This window comes from Notamacropus eugenii, chromosome 5 (assembly GCF_028372415.1).
Source record: "Notamacropus eugenii isolate mMacEug1 chromosome 5, mMacEug1.pri_v2, whole genome shotgun sequence".
Taxonomy (NCBI): Eukaryota; Metazoa; Chordata; class Mammalia; order Diprotodontia; family Macropodidae; genus Notamacropus; species Notamacropus eugenii.
In genome coordinates this window covers 79,415,267-79,434,184 of record NC_092876.1, presented here as the reverse complement: position 1 = coordinate 79,434,184, position 18,918 = coordinate 79,415,267, and the positions used below count along the sequence as shown (strand labels likewise).

The 18,918-nt window shown below is 47.2% G+C and overlaps 1 protein-coding gene across 1 annotated transcript; it reads right to left on the bottom strand.

Annotated features, from left to right (window-relative positions):
• Nucleotides 1-566: 566 nt before the first annotated feature.
• HPCAL4 (hippocalcin like 4) lies at nucleotides 567-5,425 on the bottom strand. Its single transcript, XM_072609942.1, has 3 exons — nucleotides 5,263-5,425; nucleotides 4,120-4,335; nucleotides 567-3,363 (listed from the first exon to the last, which is right to left on the bottom strand). The coding sequence occupies exons 1-3, from the start codon at nucleotides 5,422-5,424 to the stop codon at nucleotides 3,166-3,168; spliced, it is 576 nt and encodes a 191-aa protein (XP_072466043.1). The 5' UTR covers nucleotide 5,425; the 3' UTR covers nucleotides 567-3,165.
• Between the last annotated feature and the right edge of the window lie 13,493 nt (nucleotides 5,426-18,918).

Sequence of the window (18,918 nt, the reverse complement as noted above, 5' to 3'; positions counted from 1 at the left end):
TTTTCCCTTTTTCTCTCCTCTCCTCTTTCTCCTTTCTGTCTTCTCTTTCTCATCTCCTTCTCTTCTCTTTCTCCTTTCTTTTCTCTCCTCTCCTTTTTCTCTTTCCTTTCTTTTTCTCTCCTCTGTTTCTCTTTCTTTCACTTTTCTCTTTTTTCCCCATCTCTCCCCTTCCTCCTCCCCTCCTCTACTTTCTCTTTTATTTCTCTCCTTTCCTTCTCTCTTTTCTCCTCTCTCCCTCTCTCCTCTTTTTCTCTACTTTCCTCTTTTTCTCCTCTCTCCTTCTTCCTGTCTCCCTCTCTTCTCCTTCTCTCTTTTTTTCTCTCCTCTATTTCTTTCTTTCACTTCTCTGTCTCTCTCTATGTCTGTCTTTCTCTCCTCCTGCTCCTCCCTGTCTCCTCCTTCTTCACTTCCTCCTTCTCTTTTTCCTTCTCTCTCTCACTTTCTGTCCCTCCCTCTCTCTATCTCTGTCTCCTTCCCACTCATCTTTTCCTTCTGTACCTTCCCCTCCTTCTCCTCCTCCTCTCCTGTCTTTCTCTCTCCCCTTTCCCCCTCCCCTCTACTCTCTCTTTTATCTCTCTTCTCTCTTTTCTCTTCCTCTCTCTTCTCTTTTTCTCTTCTCTCTTTTCTTACTTTCTCCTTTCTCTCTTCTTTCTCTCCTTTCTCTTGTTTCCCTCTCTTCTTTCTTTCTCCTTTCATTTCTTTTTCTCTCCTCTCTTTTTTCTTTCTTTTACTTTTCTCTCTCTTCTCCATCCCTCCCCCCTCTACTTTCTCTTCTATTTCTCTCCTCTCCTTTTCTCTTTTCTCCTCTTTTTTCTTTACTTTCTTCTCATTCTTTCTCCTCTCTCACCTCTCTTTCTCTCTCTCCTTTCTCCTGTCTCTCTCTCCTTCTCTTTCTCTCTCCTCTCCTTTTCTCTTTTCTTTTTCTCTCCTCTCTTTCTTTCACTTCTCTCTCTCTCCTTCCATCTTTCCCTCAGTATAAATCCATTGCTTGTTTCTCTCCCTCATGAAATGACCCGGCATTATTTCTTGTTTCTAGCACCTTCTCAAGTCCAGCATAGTAGGCCCCCAATAGAATGAAAGCTACTTAAGGCAGGGACTATTCTGCTTTTTTGTGTTTCTCTCCTTGCATCTTTGCTGAATTGAATGAGATTCCCATGAGCCTCCAAGAAGCCAAGGCATCCAGATCAGGCCTCCTCTTGTCCAGCAGCAGCAGCTCAGGCTCCCTTGGCTTGTAACAAAAATGCCCCCTGACCAGCGTATGAATCTGGGGGGGAGGGGGCGCTTCTGCTCAGCCTCAGCTCTTTAACTTCATCTGGCAACCAGATTTGGAGAGTTAAGCAAGTGTTACACAAGACACTTGCACTTAAAAGAACAAAGTAGCTTTGAGTGAGAAAAAGGAGGCGTAAATCTATTTCAGCTTTCCCCCAAATTCTCACTTTTTTCCTCAAAGAGAGGCAGGGGGGAAGTGTTTTCCATGATTTCCTACCTCCAACTTGATCTCTACATTTCCAGATACCACTGTGTGTGACTTTCTTGGCCACCAAAGGACCTGAATAGGACAACTCCCCTGCCTGTGATTCAGCTGTGACTGGGTCATCCCTACCATAACCCCACAAGGCCCTGTCCCTCCCCTCACTTCTTCCTTTAAACAAATAATTCACCCCGTAGGCTTAGAGCCAGAGAAGACCCCGTTAAGGGGTCTAGGCCCAAAGACTCTGTCTTTCAGGAGTAAATGGAAGATCAGGGATGTCACCTCCATCTGGGAAACTGAGCTTTCAGAGTCATTTGCTGCTCAGCATACCTACCAAGAACATTAAAATGTTACAAAAAAGATGGGGCACACCAGGGACCTGTCTCTGCTGCTCTTCCAGAATTCACCAGAGTAGAATTCACTCCCTTTAGAGGGTCAGACCCAGCCCAATGAAGGCCTAGCCTTGGGAAGAGGAAGGGATGCTCAGGATAGTCCCAGTCGTTGCCTTTATCTGCTCCCACCTCCAGTGGGCTGGGAGGAGTAAGTGGGTCCTCTTGGGATAGGATTTGGGAGGGCCCCATGGACTGGGCAGGGGGAGGGCATCTCTTCTTTCTCAGGTGAGGAGGGGAAGGAAGCACTAAAGGAGATTCATAGGCTGGTAAGATTTAGAGCTGAAAGTCCCTTAGTGATCATCTAGTCCAACCCCCTCATTTTACAGATGGGGAAACTGAGGCTCAGAGTTACAAAGTGACTTATGCCTATGGTCATGTAACCAGGAAGGAGCAAAGCCAGGTCTCAAACCTGGTTCCTCTAACTCTTAATATAGGGCTCTTTATATTATACCAAAGTGCTTCCTGGAGGACTTCCCCTACTGGGCTTAGGAGACCCAGGAACAAGGACATTGCCTTGGGAAAAAAACTGGCCAGGGACCCAGGAATAGAGTATTAAGTCAGGATGTGATGGATCTGGGGCTAGGAATACCCCCCTCCTCAAGGCCTGCCCCTAAGCTCTGCCAGCAAGTTCAAAAGAAGAGAAGGGGGAACCAGGGGCAAAACTGTAGGGTTGGGGAAAGGGGTCACACAGGGAGGGGGCCCAGGACTAAGAGAGCTGGGCCCCTGGAAGACCCTGGGATGAGGGGGGCCCATGGAAAGGGGGGGTGAGCCACAACCAAGGCCTAGGGCTTGAGGGATACCTGGGGCAAAGAGGGATGGAACACTAGAAAAGCCTGGGGAGAGGGAAGGCAGAGGTGGGCTGAGGCCCCAAGGAGGGGAAGTTGGAGAGGCCTCAAGATGGGAGAAACCTGGGGCAGAAAAGTGTAGAACATCAGAAGACTATGGGGAGAAGGAGGTCCAGGGCAGAGGACGGTTGGAAACTGGGTGGCTCTGAGGAGGGGTAGGGGAGGAGAGGATAGGACAAAAAGATGCCAGGGTAGAGGGGGCTAGGACCCAGGAATGCCTGGAGATAGGGGAGGGGAGGTCCTGGGTAGAGGAGGCTAGAACATAGAGACGCCCTGAACAGAAGGGGTTAGGATCTTGGAGGCCAGGGCAGGGCACAGGGATGCCCTGGACAGAGGGGGTAGGACCCTAGGAGGTCCTGAGGAAGGGCACAAGGATGCCCTGGACAAAGGGGTTAGGACCCTAGGAGGTCCTGTGGAAGGGCACAGGGATGCCCTGGACAGAGGGGGTTAGGCCCTCCTACTTCTGCATGTCACACTGCAGCAGGAGCACAATGGATGGGTCACTCTTGGCGGCCTCCTTGAACTCCTCCAGGGTGATCTGGTCATCTTTGTCCTGATCCATCTTGGTAAAGATCTTGTCTACGCGCTGCTGAGGGGTCAGCCCATCCTGGTTCATCCTCATCATGATGACCGTTCCTACCATCTTGTAGATAGCCTAGGTGGAGAGGTAGGAAAAGGAGGGGGGGTTGGGATCAGCCCCTCAGGCCCTACTGGCCTAGACCAAGCCTTCTCACTGTCCCACTCTGACTTCTGAACCTTGACCTCAGACCTCACCACTCACCCTGACCACCAATTCCCAAACTTCACTACTCCACTCTGATATCTGACCCCTGACCAGGGGCTTCAGAGTCATGTTGCCTAAAGACTGGCCGAAGGAACTGAAGGAACTGCGCTCCGTTTAACCTGGTGGGGGAAGATTCGGGCAGTGATATCTATCACCTTCAAGCACTTTTCCTGTGGGAAAGGGATCAGCCTTGTTCTTGCCTTAGCGGGCAGAACCTGTAGCTGTAGCTGAGTTGAAAAGACACAAATTCAGGCTTGATGAAAGGGAAAAGTTCCTCATAATAGGGTTGTGCAAAATCAGAATGGACTCCCCCAGAAAGAATGAGCTCCCTGTCACTAGAGGGCTCCAAGGGAATTCCTTGTTCATGTCTGGGCTGGACTAGATGGTCACCGGTGCCTTCACACTCTAACTTGATTGACTACTCTGACCTCTGATCTAAAACAAAACTGACTTCTGAACTTGCTACTCTGACCCCTGACCTTTCCAAATCCAACCACCCCAGTCATGCAGCCCACTCTCTGTCCTCCAAACCCGACTTCTTTTTGCCCTCCTTTGTTTCCCTCTTTCTCCCCTGCTCTGACCCCCAGCCCTCCCAATGCCCCAGCCCTGCTGACTCCCCACCAGCACCTCAATGATCTCCAGCATCTCCAGGCGGGTGATGCGGCCATCACCATCCAAGTCATACATCTCGAAGGCCCAGTTAAGTTTCTGCTCAAAGCTTCCTCGAGAGGTGACCGACAGGGCACATATGAACTCCCGGAAGTCTATGGTCCCATCCCCGTTCTTGTCAAAGGTGCGGAAGGCATGCTGGGCAAACTTAGAGGCATCACCATATGGGAAAAACTGGATGGAGGAGAGGAAGAGAAGGAGTTGGGGGGAAAGGGAATCAAGGAGACAAGGAGGCACACACCACAAGAGAGAAGCAAAGATCAGACAGGGAACAAGAGACAGCGCAGACAACTGAGGCAAAGTGCCCTGGGGGAGAGGAGAGTGAAGCCCAAGGCAGATTTGTATGGACCAATGCATAGAAAAGTAAGCAGAACCATGAGGACAATTCATATTGTAACAATAACATTGTAAAGATAAACAACTTTGAAAGATTTAAGAATTCTGGTCAATGCAATGCCCAGCCAGGGTTCCAAGAGACCAAGAAGAAAGCTACCCCCCTCCCAACAGACTGATGATCAACTTAGGGAGCAGAACGAGACACATAGCTTTGTACATGACCAATAAAGGAATCTGTCTTGTTTGCCTATGTGCTTGCCTACGCCTATTGGTTACAAAGGATTTGTTTTTGTTTTTTTCATTAGGCGCAGGGAGAGAAAATAGATTTTGTTAACTGAACAAATATAAAACAAATTTTAAAAAAATTGAAACCCAGGGTCCTGGTGGGAGCTGAAACTGTAGGCCTAGGTGCCACCAGGCTTGTCCCTAGAGTTCCCCCAGTCCATTGCCCCCCACCCTAGCCTCCTAGAGCATGGTGGAAGTAAGCCCAAGTCCACCTACACTTCCAGGGCAGGGAAAGGTGGGCCTGTTGGGGATCAGGTGAGCTCTTGGCTCAGAAGAGAAGGGGGAGAATGGAGAGGGCCTCCAGGTAGGATCCACACATCTCTCAGTACAGCGAAGGCCCCTGTAGCAAACTCCCCACCCTTGGGTGAGGACCCTCTCTCAGCTGACCTTGGACCTGACCTCCCTCTACATCCATCCTCCATCCCTCTTCCCAAGAGCCCAGGCAGGAGAAGGTGGAAGGGGAGGAGAAGGGAGGTTTACTTTGACATAGAGCTGCTGAAACTCCTCCAGGTTGAGGATGCCGCTGGGACAGTCCTTCAGGAAGCCTTTGTACCACTGCTTCAGTTCCTGCTCACTGAACTCTGTGCTCTGCACAAGGTCCTCCAGCACCTCCGGAGCCAGCTTGCTGCTTCCTTTCCCCATGGCCCAGCCTGCGGGCACACAAGCACACAGAGAGCTCAGTCTCAGCCTTGGCAAAGGAGAATTCTTTTCTTGGGAACCTGGACAAGTCCCCTCAGCCCTTGTGCGCCCCAGACAACCTGACTCCCCAGGCTGGGCCCTAGGAGCTCCCTCTTTCTTTCAAGTTCTTTGTTATTACAAAAGATGCTGCTGAAAAGCAGTTATGTATTTATGGGACCTTTCACCCTTTGGTTTTTACCCCCTTAATGTATATGTCCTGGAGTAGTGTGTGTGTGTCTGTGTGTGTTCGTTTTTTATTACTGAAGAAGACCATGCCATCAGAGAAATGATGACATGACTTGCACTTGACTTTGTTTTGAGTGAAGGAGGGCTGTGCAGGCCAACAGCCTCACATCTCCTCCACAGCCATCTGAATCCAGTGACCAGATATTCATCAGGATGACTGGAGATGACCCAGGATGAGGCAATTGGGTTAAGTGACTTTCCCAAGGTCACACAACTAGTGAGTGTCAAGCGTCTGAGGTGAGATTTGAACTCAGGTCCTCCTGACTCCTGCACTGGTGCTCTATCCACTGCACCACCTAGCTGCCCTCCTGGGGTAGTATCTCTGGGTCAAAGGGTATGAACAATTTTGTTACTTTTTTGAAAATAGATCCAAATTGTTTTCCTGAATGGTTGTACTAATTTGCAACTCCACTAACAATGTATTAGTGAGCTTATCTTCCCATAGCCCCTCCAACATTTACCATTTTCATCTTTTGTCATCTTTGCCAATTTGAAAGGCATAATACAATATCTGAAAGTTGTAATAAAATTCCCTCTTCTCCCTGCTTTTTAATGTCCCAGAATCTTACTTTCCTCACCTAAAAAAAAAAGGCAAAATAATGATTGTACTACCTACTTCTCGGAGCAGTAGTAAACTTTAACCTAAAAGTGTTACAGAAAGAACGTGTGCCTAGAGGTAGCAAAGTGGTGCAGTGGATGGAACTCTGAGTCCAGAGTCAGGAACAAATCCAGCCTCAGACATTCGCTAGCTGTATCACCCTGGACAAGTCATTCGGCCTCTATTTGCCTCAGTTTTTTAAACTGTAAAATGGACTTAACAATGGCATCTGCCTCCCAGGGCTGTGGTGAGTCTCAAAGGAGACAACGCTTGACAAATGTTTAGCACAGGGCCTGGCACACAATTAGCTGTGTGGCCTTGAGCAAGTCATTTCATCTCTATGGGATTCTTTCTCTTCCTATACCAAAGGAGGGCTATACTGTCCGAACCTTACTGTGTTTGAATCTCAGCTCTACCATTTACTGTGTAACCTAGGCTCACTAACCTTTCTGTCCCTCTGTTTGCTCATCTATAAAAGGAGGGAGTTGGACAAGATGACTTCTAAGCACCTTCCCCCTTGAAATCTCTGATTCTGTGATAGGACACCCTCTGTCCTAAAAATCTTTCTCACTATTAGCTCAGGCACATGTTACCAAGCTGAAAGGGCTTCAAGTTTGGGCTCAGTGATGGAGTTCATGTCTGTTGTCCAAGGACCAGTCTAGCTAAGTTCACAGCCGCCCACCATCAGGGTAAACTGCAGGAGGAGGAATTTATTTTAGGGAGGGAGGGGTCCTGAGTCCTACATCCTGACAAAATCGTTTGTTGGTTGTGCCAGACTCTTTGTGATCCCATTTGGGGTTTTCCTTGGCAATAATACTGGAGTTTTTTGCAATTTTCTTCTCCAGTTCATTTTACCAATAAGGAAGCTGAGGCAAACACAGTTAAATGGCTTGCCCAGGGTCACCCAGCTAATAAGCGTCTGAGGCTGAATTTGAACTCAGGTCTTACTGTGCAACCTAGCGGCACAAATAACATAGTTATTCTTGAAAATGGCTTACAAATGGAAGAGGCCTTGTGTTCTACCTCCAAGCAAGATTAAAACTCCTTTAAGAAGCATTGGGACCAAGACTGAGAAGCAGAGACTTGGACCCATCAAATCCAGGCCTCTTCATAGAACCAAAGAGGAAAGGCATGCACAAACAAGGTGATGATGCGACTTCTAGTAACAGGCAGGGCCAAATATTATTATTGTCGCTGATGATGTGAATATTCCTGGCCAGCCTCTTTCTTATTCTGGGTGTGCTTTCCCCCTAGGCAGCCTCCCATGCTCACTCTCACCTGGAGGGCAATCAGCTTCAGGGTTCGGAGGTTTCCTATTTGGAAAGGGCTAGAGAGGTCATTGAGGTTACCTGCTTCCCTCATTTTACCATAGGTTCATAGACACTTAGAGCTAGAATGGATCTTAGAGATCTTTGATTCCAGCTATCTCATTTTACACATGAGGAAACTGAGGCCAGAGAGGTTAAGCGATTTGCCTAGGGTCATAAAGATTATCTCTGAGGCAGAATTCAAACTCAGGCCTTCCTAACTGTATCCACTACTGCATACCTCCTCTACTATGAGGAAAGATAACTGAGGACCAGAGGAGGGGAGGGAGGTGGCCTTAAATCTTACAGGCAGCCAGTGTTGGAGTTGGGATTTGAAGCCATCTCTTCACTCCCAAAGTTGTGTCCTTTCCACCATACTTCAGCCCAGTTGTTCTGTCACTGTCTGAACCAATCTGGATCAGGATCCCTGGGTCTCCCCAACCCAACATGGCACACTCAAGTCCCTGTACATAGTGTAGACTGGACAGATAGACCTTAGTGAGCGAATAAACTCCTTAGCAGCCTGTGAGTCCTCTTCCAATTAATTGCCCACTGGTGGCAAAGGAAGCTGACATCCTCATTGATTCAGCAGCACACACCCCATTCTCCCCCCACCCCCCACCCCCCATACCCTCTAATGCAGAAAGCCTCCCCAGAGTCCTTTGATGGTACAGGGGAATGCAGAACCTAACTTGGTCACCAGAGGGAGACAGAGACCAACCCCACAGTAGCAGGCATTTCGTGCATGGGGTGGGGAAGAGGTGGTCTTTAGAAGCATGGGGGTGAGGGGTATGAGTGGGGGACCACTGGGAGCTGTTGAAGGGTTAGTGGAAGTATTGGGGGTGGATAATATGCTGAGAAATCAGTGAAGAGTGGAAAGAGCAGTGGGACGTGCTGGGGAGCAGACTCATTGTAGGGGCAGTGGGGATATTGGGGGTCAGTAAGAAAAGGTTGGAGAGTGCTGAGGGTTAATGAGGGGCAGTGAGGAAGGTTAGAGGTTTTGGGGATCAATGAAGGGCATTAGGGGCTATAAGGAAAATAATATTGGGAGGCAGTGGGAGGTACTGAGGTCATTAGAGCAGGTTGGAGGCAGTAGGGAGCATTGGGAGGGGTCAGCAAGAGGCAGCGAGGAAGGTTAGGGGCAGTGAAGATGTTTCCAGGACGTCCAGTTGACCATGGAGAGCTTCTTTATCATCAGCAACCACCCTCCTACCTTTCACAACATCTGAGGAGTGGGGAGGGACAAGGAGGGGAACTCACCATACACTCATAGGAACATAAGTATTTAGATCTTCCATTTTACAGATGAAGAAACTGAGATCCAAAGAAGGGAAGGCATTTTTTTCAATGTCACACAATGAGTTAATAGCTCCTTTGGGAGAGTCCTGACTCAGCCAATAGAGCTGAGGGGTGTGGGGGGCAGGATGTCGGGCCCCTGGAGGGAGAATTGAGCTTGAATCAGGGTAGTCCCTGGTCTTGTTTTAGCAGCAGAAAGCCTAGAAGGTTGCTTTGGGGGCTGCCTGGAGACAGAGTTCTGTATCTGGCTTACTTTGTGACTTACCTTCTGGGACTTCACCAGCTGTACTTAGTGTCAAGAGTACCTTCTTGCCTTCCTGCCTTGTCTAGGCTGACGGGAAGTTGGAGGAGCTGTGGGGGTGGTGTGGGGAGCTTTCTGGCACTTGTTATCACGAGAGTATGATGAATTCTCTCTGGGGAATGATTTGGGGGGAGACGTTTCCTGGGAGACCGGTTTTTGGGAGAAGGTGCTAGCAGGGGGGTAGGAGAAGCTTGAGAATAACTGATTCCCATTTCTAGATCTTCTTTACAACTGCCTTTCCTCCAAACACCCCGGGAGGGAGGAAATTGTCCAGTCCCTCATTTTACAGATGAGGAAACTGAGTCTCTGAGAAGAGGAGCAGCCGGTTCGATGTCACACAGTGAACAGGTGGAAAGATCTAGATTTGAACCCAGATTTCCTAACTCTGAGTCCAGTTTCCTTTCAGCTACACACCCACTGCTGTCCCTTTAACTGCAGTGCTTGGAATCTGGGACTCATAGACCTTGGAGCTGAGAGAGAGCTTGGAGATCGTCACACAGTGTAGGGCTTCCCAAGGTGGGGGATGTGTGCACCTAGAAGGTCTGAGCACAGTAATTCACATTTCTATAGCAAATTAAAGATCTCCAAAGAGCTTTCCAAGCACTATCTCATTTGGTGCTCAAACAACCCTGTGAGGTGGGTGCTACTATTATCCTCATTTTACAGATGAGGAAACTGAGGCACAGAGAGGCCGAATGACTCGCCCAGTAAGTGTGTGAGGCTGGATTTGAATCCAGGTCCTCCTGACTCCAGGTCTAGTACTCTATCAACTGTGGCACCTTGTTATAACTACATATTTATAAATATATATTATTATATAATATATTATAATGTAATGATCTATATATAAATGATTATAAATATATATTTATTTCTTTTCCTATTGGACAGAAAGATGAGAAGATTTAAAGCAAGCCGCGGGGCATGGGGTCCAAAAAAAGGTCAGGAACCCACCCCTGGTCTGATCTAACCTTTTCTTCTACATATGGAAACTGAGAGGAAGAGACCTGTTCAATGTCATGTTTAACCAACTTGTATTTTCCCCTCAGTTAGGACTGCCCTACCTCCCTCTCTTTACCTGTTGAAATCTTAATCAGTCTTTACAGGAGGAAATAGCAGAGCTCATCAGTATTCAGGTGGTGCTAATCCCTGGTCAACTTTATATTCTGTGTGTGAGCCACCTCCCCCAGGCAGCCTTCCCTGCTTACACCCTCCTGGGAAAGATCTCTCCTTCTGAGCTCACAGGTTTTGGAGCTGACCACAGCAGTCCCTAAGCTTTACAGCCTTTCTGGGTCCCTAGCCTCCAGCCTCTCTTAGGACTGTAGGTTGTAAACCAGCAGCCAAGGCAGGGCTGCAGGGCCCTGCACACAGTAGGTGCTAGATAATATCTAAAGAGTTAAATTGAACTAAATTTCAGGGGAAAGGAAGATGTTGGAGAGCTGAAGTCTCCTAGGACAGCAAGTCAGGGCTTGGGTGTCCAAAAAGGGGGGAATTTGACCCGAAGGCCAGTTCTGGGGACTAAGTTGGGATTCAGGTGTCTGGGAGGGAAGTGACTTTTCCCAGAAATCAAGGAGTCTAAACAAAACCACCTCTACTTCCCCAAGGGCCAAAGGGGCTGAGAGGGGTGGCCTTGAATTTGGGGACTAAGAGTGAGGTTGAATACCCAGTGGAAAGAACTGTGGATGTGCAGCCAGAAGGCCCGAGTTCAAATTCCAATACTACAGCTTACTGTGTGGCTTTGGGCAAGTGGGCCCAAAAGACTCTGACTGCCCCAATGTGGGCCTCTCTGACCCTCATTCTTTTCCTCTCTAAAATGGGCCTAATGAACCTATGCCCCAAGGTGAGAAAAGTGCCTGGCCCATGGTAAAGCATTATTGAAATACAGTCTTTTTTTCTTCTTCTTAAAAGCCTGGAAAGGATTGGAGGTTCAGAAAGTGGTAGGTGGGCCATGCGAAAGGAGGGTCTGGGTGGGAGGTACTTACCTAATCTATGTCCAGGGTGTCCAGGGGCCATGAGTTCACACCAGCTAGGGGCAGGGAGAGGTCATGAGTCCCAGGGGCTCCTTTCCCATCTGGAGCTTTAGGCTGTGGAATCTTTCCCCACCTGCCACAGGGATGTAGGTGCCTCCTCCTACCTGACTCTGCCGTGGTTCTCTATGTGTGCATACGGTAGCGAACATGTGAAGGCCACAGATGCACATACACACACATGTGTATTACTTGTGGAGGAGCATCGAAGGCTATCTGTGTTTACATGTATGAACATGTGTTCGTGTGTTGCATATGCATGGATCTGCGTGCAGGCATATGTATATCTCTGCACAGGAGACCTGGTTTCAGAGCTAGGAAAACCTGGATTCAAGTCCCTTCTGTGACACATACTGACTGTTAGACCCAATACCCAGCATTTAGCTCGGTGCTGGGCACATAATAGGTGCTTAATAAATAGCTATTGTCTGACTGGACCAAACAGTTAATTTCTCAGCATGTTAAGACTGCAGGGTGCTAACCTGCCCTGGTACAGAGAGTTTCCTCAAATCAAAGTTGTCACAGGTCCCTGTGCCTTTGTATATGAGTGTGTGTATGTAAAACACAATATCATACACATGGACACATCATACTTATGTCTTCTAATTTCTGTAGTTCTACCTCCCTCTACTTCTTATTCAGTGAGCCTTTATTAAGCATTTACTCTGTGCCAAGTGCCTGGGAGAAAAATACAAGTTAAAAAAAAAAGGCAGTCCCTGACCTCAGGGAGTTTTTATTTTAATGAGATCTATCATTATCTCCTAGAATCCCTTCCATCCTTCTGAACTCTGCTTGTGATCCCTCCTCCATGATGCCTTCCCTAATTCCCTTCTAGCTGCTGGCACCTTCTCCACCTCCTTTACTGACACTGTGTTCCCCAGTAACACGTGAACTCCTTGAGGCGAGGCATGGTCCCTTTCGGTCTTTCTTTATACCTCCCAGAACAGTGCTGGGCACATTGCTAAATGCTCATGCATTGGTTGATTGATGGGTGAATGAATGTGTTTGAATATAAGGGGGTGTGAACACGAACATAGGTGTATATTCATAAATGTTCAAATGTAAAAATGTGTGCATGTGTATCTGGGGTGTGCCTCACATCTGTGTGTGCCTGAAGATGCCTGTGATGTGTATTTGTGTGTGTAAATGTGAGGGAATGAAAGGGGATGTGCGCGTGTGTGTGAGTGTGGGGCAGGTACATGGGTTTGGACGAGGGGCTCACATACGTATTGTCTCTATGTATAGCAATGAGAACATTTGTGTGCCCCTGGGGGTGCTCAGACAACTCTTTACATGTATGTCTGCATGTCTGTCTATAAATATACACGTGTGTATATTCAGGGATAAACATGCAGTAAGATCATAAGTATAACTCTCTCTCTCTCTCTGTTTCTCTCTGCCTCTATCTCTCTCTGTCTCTGTCTTTTTCTGTCTCTGTCTCTCTCTGTTTCAATCTCTGTCTCTGTTGTCTCTGTCTTCGCCCTCCCTCCATCCCTCCCTTCCTCTCTTCTCTCCCTCCATCCCTCCCTTCCTCTCTTCTCTCTCTCTCTCTTTCTCTCTCCCATTTCTCCCTCCCTCCCTCCCTCTCTCTCTGTCTCCATACACATGTATTGTCACAGTCTGTCTGTTACTGTCTGTGTCTATGGATCCATCCCTCTCTTCCCCTGCACTGAGCTCAGCCCTCACTATTTCTCCATTTTCCTAGTTAATGGATCCTTTCTCCCCTACACCCCCAGGGCCTTCTTCCTCTTTTCACCAGGAGCCTCCTCTTTGCCTCCCCCTCTGATGGTTCCCTCCCCTCCCTCTACACCCTACCTTTAGGTCCACCCACTCTATCTATGGCCACTCACACCTTTCCTCAACTCCAGGCCTAACCCCCTCCTCTTGTCTTCCTTGACTTCTCACTGCCTTCTCCTTCCCCTGGACCCATAGTCCACATCATATTCCAGACAAGTCCCCCTTTATCCTTAGCCTATCTCCTATTCCCATTCTCTACCTTCGACCTCCAGCTACTTCCAGCCTATATCCAATCAGTTACCAAGTCCCACCAGTTCTACCTCAGAAATATAACTGCCATCCCTCCCTCTTCCTTTTCATAGTTTCTGACCTGCACAGGTCCTCATTAGCATCTGCCTGGATGACAACAATGGTCTTCCTGCCTCTTCCCTTCCTTCCCTCCAGCCCACCCCTCATTCTTATCCATAAATCAGACCTGCCAGTCAATCAATAAGTCAAACATTTATTTAGCACCTACTATGTGCCAGGTACTGTGCTAAGGGCTGGTCTATGTAATTTCTCTGCTCCAAATTTTTCAATGGCTCCCTATTGCTAGCCAATTAAAGTCCAAACACTTCTGCATGGCCTTCAAGGCCCTCTATAACCATTCTACCTTTCTGGTTTTATCTCATATTATTCACCTGTACTCATATTATGCTCCAGCTGGACTGGTCTCTTTTTTGTTTCCTGACTGTGCACTGAGGTTTCCCCTCTGTGCTTTTACTGACTGCTGTGCATGCCCCCTCCCCTCTCTTCACATGTTGAATTCTTACCCATTCTTACCCATATCCAACCCAGATTTTGTTACCTCCTCCAGGAAGCCTTCCCTGATCTTCAGATTGGTAAATTCCTTCTCACTGAGACCTCCCATAGCCCTTTATTTGCAATTTTGGAATATACTCTAATATATTCACCATGTAACATGGTGCTGCTCTACATATGTATGTGTGTATGTGTTTTCATGAATGACTCACCAGAATCTCTCTTCTTTCCTGGACTCGGAGTCCCTGATCTGAGCCTGGACCAAACTCTCCAAACTGTCCCCACTGTCACTTCCTATGGGCCACTTCCCCTTCTCTGATGCCTTCAGTACTGTGGCAAAAGCTTCTTCTCCATCCCATCCTAGTTAGTGCCCTCAGTATGTCCCTGCATCTTAGAACGGAGCAAGGAAACTGGATGAGACTCAGGGGAAATTGGTTCAAATCTCAGCCTCTACCTTGTTCTGTGACATTGATCAAGCCATGGCTTCTCTGAGGACCATGTGACCACTCAGATCCCTTTCAACTCGTACATTCTATGGTCTTGAATCTCTTCTAAACTCCAGATTTCCTGTCCTGCCCTTGAAGTAATGAGTCAAATGTGGAAATAAATTTAATATAATTGTACATATATAGCCTATATCAGATTGCATGCTATCTTGGGGAGGGGGATATGGAGAGAGGGAGAGAAAATTTAGAACTCAAAATCTTATAGAAATGAATATAGAAAACTAAAAGCAAGCAAAATTTTAAAAAAATGTGAGTCACAAAATTGTAGAGCTGGACAGGACCCCAGAGATCATATCATCTAACCCCTATTTATATCCTTAATAAGAAGTCATTAAGACTCTGCTTGAAAGCCTCCAGTGACAGGGAATTCACTACCTCCCAATAAATGGAACTGTTAGGAAGGTTTTCCTTTTATCAAACAAAAGCTCTGGTTCTGGATCCTCAAACCTTGATTGGATGTCTTGGACAGTCTATCCCACTATCAAGCTTCATTTGACCATAAAGGTCACCATCTTCTGAAAGCTTTAATCAGGTTCAGTGCTTCTCCCTCCTTCATCACCTAAATATAATCCACCATCTTGGAAATCACTCTTGAATTCTCCTTCTCTCCATTCCCATGGCCACCATCTTAATCCAGGTCTTCACTTCCATAACAGCCTCCTAGATGGCCTTCCCTTTTTCAGGTTCTCTGTCTCTCACACATTCCACACATGATGCTACGTGGATTTCCCCAATGTCCTGCTTTTGCCATGTCCCTCTCCTACTCAGACCCCCTTGATGACCCTCAAGTATTCAAGGCCATCGAGAGTCTGAACCCCTACCCCACCCTCTATGTTTTCTCCCTGTACACCAACCCTCTACTCTAGCTCACATTTCCTTTTTAGCCCAGACACACGCCATTGTTATTTCCAACCTTGGGTCTTTGCTCACACAGTTCCTCCCCATCTGACCAAGCTGTCAGTCACTTCCTTCCCACAGTTTCTTTAAGTCTTTCTGTCTAAAGGTAGAGCTCAAATCCCATCTCTTCTATGAAGCCTTCCTTTATTTCTCCAGTCTACATAGATTTTCCCTTTTCTTTCTTTCTTTTTTTTTTTTGAGATAATCAGAGTTAAGTGACTTATCCAGGGTCATACACCTAATAAGTATCTGGGGCTGGATTTGAACTCACGCCCTCCTGTCTCCAGAGCTGGTGCTCTGTCTATTATGCCACCTAGATGTCCCAATTTCTCCCTTGTTTTAAGGCTCATTGCACTAGGAGGCAGCCTTATTCAGTTTAGTATTCAGAATCACAAAATCAAAGGAAAGGCAGAGAGGTGTGGTGGACCGTGTTGACCTCAGGGCCAGGAACTTCTGATGCAAATCCCACTTCTGAAACTTGCTAGCTGGATGGCTTTGGACAAGTGACTTAATCTCCCTCAATCAGTTTCCTCACCTTTAATATGATGGTTTCTAAAATCCCTCCCAGCTCTAAATCTATGATGCTGTAATCCTGTGAACCTGATTCTAAGAGCAGGAAGGAAGCTTAGAACATAAAACGTCATAACTAGGGGGGACCTTAGAACTTAGTATGTTTGATCTGGAAGGAACCCTAGAATATGGGACATCAAAGCTGGAAGAGTCTTTAAAACAATGTTAGAACTCAGAGGGAGCTTAGAACATAGATTTCAGAACTGGAAGAGATCTTTAGAACAAAGACCATCAAATATGAGGGGGACCCTTAGATCATAGAATGTCAGAGCTTAGAACAGAGAATGTCAGAGCTAGGAAGGATCTTAGAACATAGAATGTCAGGATTGGGAGAGAGCTTGAAATATAGAATGTCAGAGCAGGGAAGGACCTTAGAAAATAGAATGTTGAATCTAAGAGGGACCTTAGAACACAGAATATCAAAACTGGGAGGGATCTTAGAACATGGAATATCAGAACTGGGAAAGACCTTAGAATACAGAATTTCAGAATTGGGAGGGAACTTAGAACATAGAATGTTTGAGCTGGGAGGGATCTCAGGCTATCATAACTGGGAAGGACATTAGAACACAGAATGTTGAAGTTAAGAGGGACCTCAGAACCGAGAATGCCAGAACTGGAAGAGACCTTGGAACATAGAATGTCAGGACAAGAAAGGGCCTCCATCGGAGCCTTCCTATCCTGAAGCCCTCCCTCATCAGTTTGACTCATTCAAGGGCTGCTGCAGAGCTGATCCTTCTGGTTCCCCAGGTAGACTGGAATCTCCTCTGAGGCAGGAGGCAGACTCTGTATCTCACACCTCTGTTCCCACAGGGCCTTGCACAAGATATATATACTACAGACCTGCAAAAGGCACATGTGTGTTGGCTGGTGAAGTAAAAGTCTCTCGCACCTCAGGGCTTGCTGTAGCCCTGGTGCCTCTTGCTGGGGCTTGAACATGACAATCCATCTCTTGCTTCCTTGCCTTTTTAGTGACTGTTCCTCTTGCCTGGAATTCACTCCTCCATCCTCTCTTCAGCCTCTTAGAAACCTTGATTTCCTTCCAGACTCAGCCAAAGCACCAGTTGCCACACGAGGTCTTTCCTGAAGCCCCAGCAGCTAGTACCCTCCCTCCCAAAACTACCTTGAGTTTAGCTTGTACAATGGAGAGAGCACACTGGATTTGGAGTGAGGAAGGCCTGAGTTGGAATCCTGCCCCAGTTACTTACTAGCTGTGTGACCCTGTGCAAGTCACTTACCCTTCGCCTTAGCTATCAAGTGCAGCTGATGATAGCGTCTACCTTCCAGGGTTGTTGGGAGGATCAAATGTGGCATGGCATGGAAACTGTGAAGTGTTCCATTAATGCTAACTACTGTTATTATTAACAAGACATTCTGTCTATGGGCAGATGCCTGCACACTGCCTTATTAGAATACAACATTGATGAAGGCAAGGCTTGCCCCCTTTTGGTCTTTATATCCCCAGTGCCAGACACAAGGCAGATGTTTAATAAAGGCTTGCTGACTGATGAATGAGGGCCTTACTACCTGGGCCACCCATGCGATTACAAGCAGTCGCTTGTCTATCCCGTGGTGCAGGGGGAAGGCAGGACCATCATATCCATTTCAGAAGTGAGTGACCTGAGGCCCCTGAAAGGGACAGGAACTGACTCAAAGGCACAGAGCCCGTCTGTGACTGGGCTGGGGCCAGTGCTCAGAGCTTTGCTCAGGCAGAGAGTTTTCCAACAGCATTCTCTATATCACTACCTCTTTCTATCTCTGTCTCTATTTCCATCTATCTATTTATCTCTCTATATGACTATCTCTCTCTATTTCTATCTCTCTCTATCACTGTCTTTCTCTGTCTCTATATCTCTATTTACCTCTCCATATTACTATCTCTGTCTTTATCTCTCTATCTCTATTTAACTCTCTCTTTCTATCTCTCTGTCTTTCTCTCTTTCTCTCTCCTACCACCACTCAGTCATCTTCCTGGTTTTGTTTTCCCTCCCAAGGCTCACAAACCAGCCTCCTGGTCTGACCCTCTGCCATGCTGGGTGGACCACCCCCTCTTCCTCTTAGGCCTGGGTGGGCTGTGATCCAGAGCGGAGCAGGCAGCCCAGAGAGAGAGAAGGAGGGGGCGATTCCTCACCCTCACCCAGCTTCAGAGAGAAGCTGGTGCTGAGGAGGTTGCCATGGCAACGGCAGCTCACTGGTCCAGAGATTGTCTCTCCTCTCTCTGCCATGGGCAGTGGGATCCCTGGGGTTGGGGAAGGTTTTCTTCTTTCCCCCTCCCCAACAATTGCATCAAGGACTCCTTTCCTTGTTAAAAAGAAGAGAATTATACTGAAGATAGTCCAGTTACTCCTCCCCCTACATCAAGAATGTATGAACCAGGAAAAGCAAGAGAAGTTGGGAGGGGGCAGTGAGGAGTGGGAAAGAGAAGGGCCAGTGAGGCCATGGCTTCCCCCTCTACACTAGCCCTGAGAAGTCTCAGGGATAGAAATCCCTATGCCTGAGTCCAGGGGAGAAGCCAGGCAAAATTAGGGTAAGTAAAGACAAGTCCCAAGAATGGTTTAGGTGAATGAATGTTGAAATAGAAATGAATAGTTTTGTGTTTGAAACCCAATTGTGTGACCTTGGGTAAGTCACTTAACTATTCTCAGCCTCAGTTTCCTTAGTTGTAAAATGCAGAAATTGAATTAGATGATCTCGAAAATCCTTTCTAGCTCCAAATCTATGATCAATGGCATCCTCTCCTCCAGCTGCCTGTCTACCCCTGCTTCTATTTTGGCCTCAAAGTAGCTGGGGATATCTTGTGAGGTCCCCGTTCTTGGGGTGTACTCAGACATCTCTAGATTTCTAGATCCTAGGGTGACATGACGAGAAGGGACCTTAGAACATAGAATTTCGAACTGGAAAGGACCTTAGAGATTATCTAGTTCATATAACACAGAATCTAGAATGTCAAGACTTGAAGGTAATTTAGCACACCGAATATTGAATTCTAGAGCTGAAGGGAATCTTATGATATAAAACATAAAAAGTGAAAACCAGAAGGTAGTTTAGCATATAGAATATCAGAGTTGGAAGGGGTCTGAAACAGAGAATGGCAGGGCTCGAAGAAACCTTAGAACACAGAATGTTTATGCCAGAAGATACCTTATAACATAGAATTTCAGAGTTAGAGGGG